The 2,321-nt window shown below is 36.0% G+C and overlaps 1 protein-coding gene across 1 annotated transcript; it reads right to left on the bottom strand.

Moving 5' to 3' along the window:
* Positions 1 to 1,078: 1,078 nt before the first annotated feature.
* On the bottom strand, positions 1,079 to 1,548 carry LOC140136991 (uncharacterized). Its single transcript, XM_072158654.1, has 2 exons — positions 1,453 to 1,548; positions 1,079 to 1,288 (listed from the first exon to the last, which is right to left on the bottom strand). Exons 1-2 carry the CDS (start codon positions 1,546 to 1,548, stop codon positions 1,079 to 1,081), a joined length of 306 nt encoding a protein of 101 aa, XP_072014755.1.
* Positions 1,549 to 2,321: the final 773 nt, after the last annotated feature.

Below are 2,321 nucleotides of genomic sequence, written 5' to 3'. Positions count from 1 at the left end.
TTGGTTTGGGTGGGAATGTACGACTGAGATTCCAAAAATTTACCCGACTTTTAAACACATTTTTACGGAGAAACAGAACCGAAATTATACACATATTTGGAAAATGTTCGGAAATTTAGCTTTAAAAAAAGATGAAAATTGACACTTTTGCGAGAAAATTGAAAATGCACCCAGAATTTGCCACACAATAGACGTACCTTCATTTCCACTAAGAACCCTCCACCTGTATTTGATCTGATCCTAGGCAATCTGGATTGTTGTGGTGTACAATGTTTCGTGAAGTTATCCCCGGTACAGGCGACGCGACGAACAGGTAGAGTGCCCCTTATAGACATATTGAATCTGTCCCAATTTTAAATGTGACAATATAAAGTACTCTCGCAAAAAAGCAATACCTCAACTAAGGCAAGTCTTTCTTCTAAGCTAAAGCAGTAATGTCATCACGCCACCTCCTCTTCTATCTTTCTCTTGATTTTTTCCCTGTTCTTGGTTGCCATTCTGTCAGTCGTTTAGTCCATCTGTTATCTTCCCTTCGTACAAAGTGACCTGCCCATCTCCATTTCACTTCTCTGAGTTTCACCATATTGTCTTTGACTTGAATTTGACGTCTTATTTCAGTGATCTTAATCATCTTCCTTTCCATTGCTCTTTGGGCTGTTTGTAGTTCTGTTCAAGGTACTTGGCTGTTGTCCATGTTTCAGCCCCATATATGTCGTTGTTGGCAATACATACTGGTTAAACATACTACTTCCCAGATGCATTGGTAACTTTTTATCACATAGAATGTCCTTCAGTTTTGCCCTTGTATATCATTTGCTGATGTTGTCACCAAAGCTACATCATCTGCAAATCTCAGATTCTCGCCATCTAAATTTATGTTGACCCCCCCCCCCTCCTGTAGGTTCAGCTTTCTGAATATATCGTCCATTGCTGTTGTGAATATTTTGGGGGATATAGTGTTTCCCTGTCTCACACCACGCTGAATTTGAATTGTTTTTGAAACATCGTTTTCAATGTGGATTTTGACTGTGGCATTTGTGTACATGTCCTCAAGAATTTGGACATATCCTTCATTGACTTAACGTAGTGCTGTAAAGAGGTCTCTATGTTCGACTGAATCAAATGCCTTCTCATAGTCTATATATCCAATGCATAGCTTCAAGTTATATTCATTTGCCTTCTCAATAAGTTGATTGATGGAATGTAGATGGTCTACTGTTGAATATCCACTTTTGAAGCCTGCCTGTTCTCTTGGTAGGTTTTCATCAAGCTCTCCTTTTATTCTGTTCTGTATTATCCTTGTGAAAATTTTATACACATGTGATAACAGGCTGATAGGCCTGTAGTTTTTTATGTCTGTTTTTTCACCATTCTTGTAAGATAATCACTTTTGCCTCTTTCCAGCAAACTGGTATCCTTTTTTTCATCCAATATTTAGTTATAGAGTCCAACTAGATGTTGAGTAATCTCCTCTCCTCCAATCTTGATCAATAGTAATGTCATCTTATCTGTACCTGGTGCTTTGCTGTCTTTCAACTCCTTTATCATGTTTATAATAATAATAATAATAATAATAATAATAATAATAATAATTTATTTCTTATATAGCGCAGTACAATATAATATCTCAAAGCGCTTTACAATAAACATGATAATAACACATGATACAAATTTATACATGGAAAGCAAATAAACACAGCGAAAAAAGAAAGTCCCCATTTAATCAGAGTCTGATGAGTTTATGGCAAAATAATTTATATAATAGTTTTCTATACACTTTCCTTTAAACGTTGATACCAAATTTGATATAAAAAGTTTAATCATCATGAGCATAGGAGCCGTTGTTTGGAAATTCATGCAATTTTAAAAATGACAAATTACGAATTGACCACGCAAAATCCAATGCATGGTATCAGCTTATTATGTGGCCTGAAGCAACCCGTACAGGAATCATTGCACACTTGCCTGCGCACAATTGAAAGAGCAGGGTATTTGATTTGCATTTTGACATGCATGGGTAAACCTTTAACCTGCCGGCCTATTCAGGCGACGTAATTCTTGGCACTCACGCTAACTCCCTATGTCATTTTTAAAATTGCGCGAATTTCCAAACAACGGTTTCTATGCTCACGATGATTAAACTTTTGATATCAAATTTGGTATCAACCTTTGAAGGAAAGTGTATAGAAAACTATTATTTAAATTATTTTGCCATAAACTCATCAGACTCTGATTAAATGGGGACGGAACTACTGGAGACTTTCTTTTTTGGCTGTGTTTATATAAATTACACTGGTTAAAAACTATGCACATAAAAATAA

The sequence above is a fragment of the Amphiura filiformis genome, chromosome 17 (genome assembly GCF_039555335.1).
Source record: "Amphiura filiformis chromosome 17, Afil_fr2py, whole genome shotgun sequence".
NCBI lineage: Eukaryota > Metazoa > Echinodermata > Ophiuroidea > Amphilepidida > Amphiuridae > Amphiura > Amphiura filiformis.
Note: the sequence above shows the minus strand (reverse complement) of the source record. Positions and strands in the feature narration are given on the sequence as shown.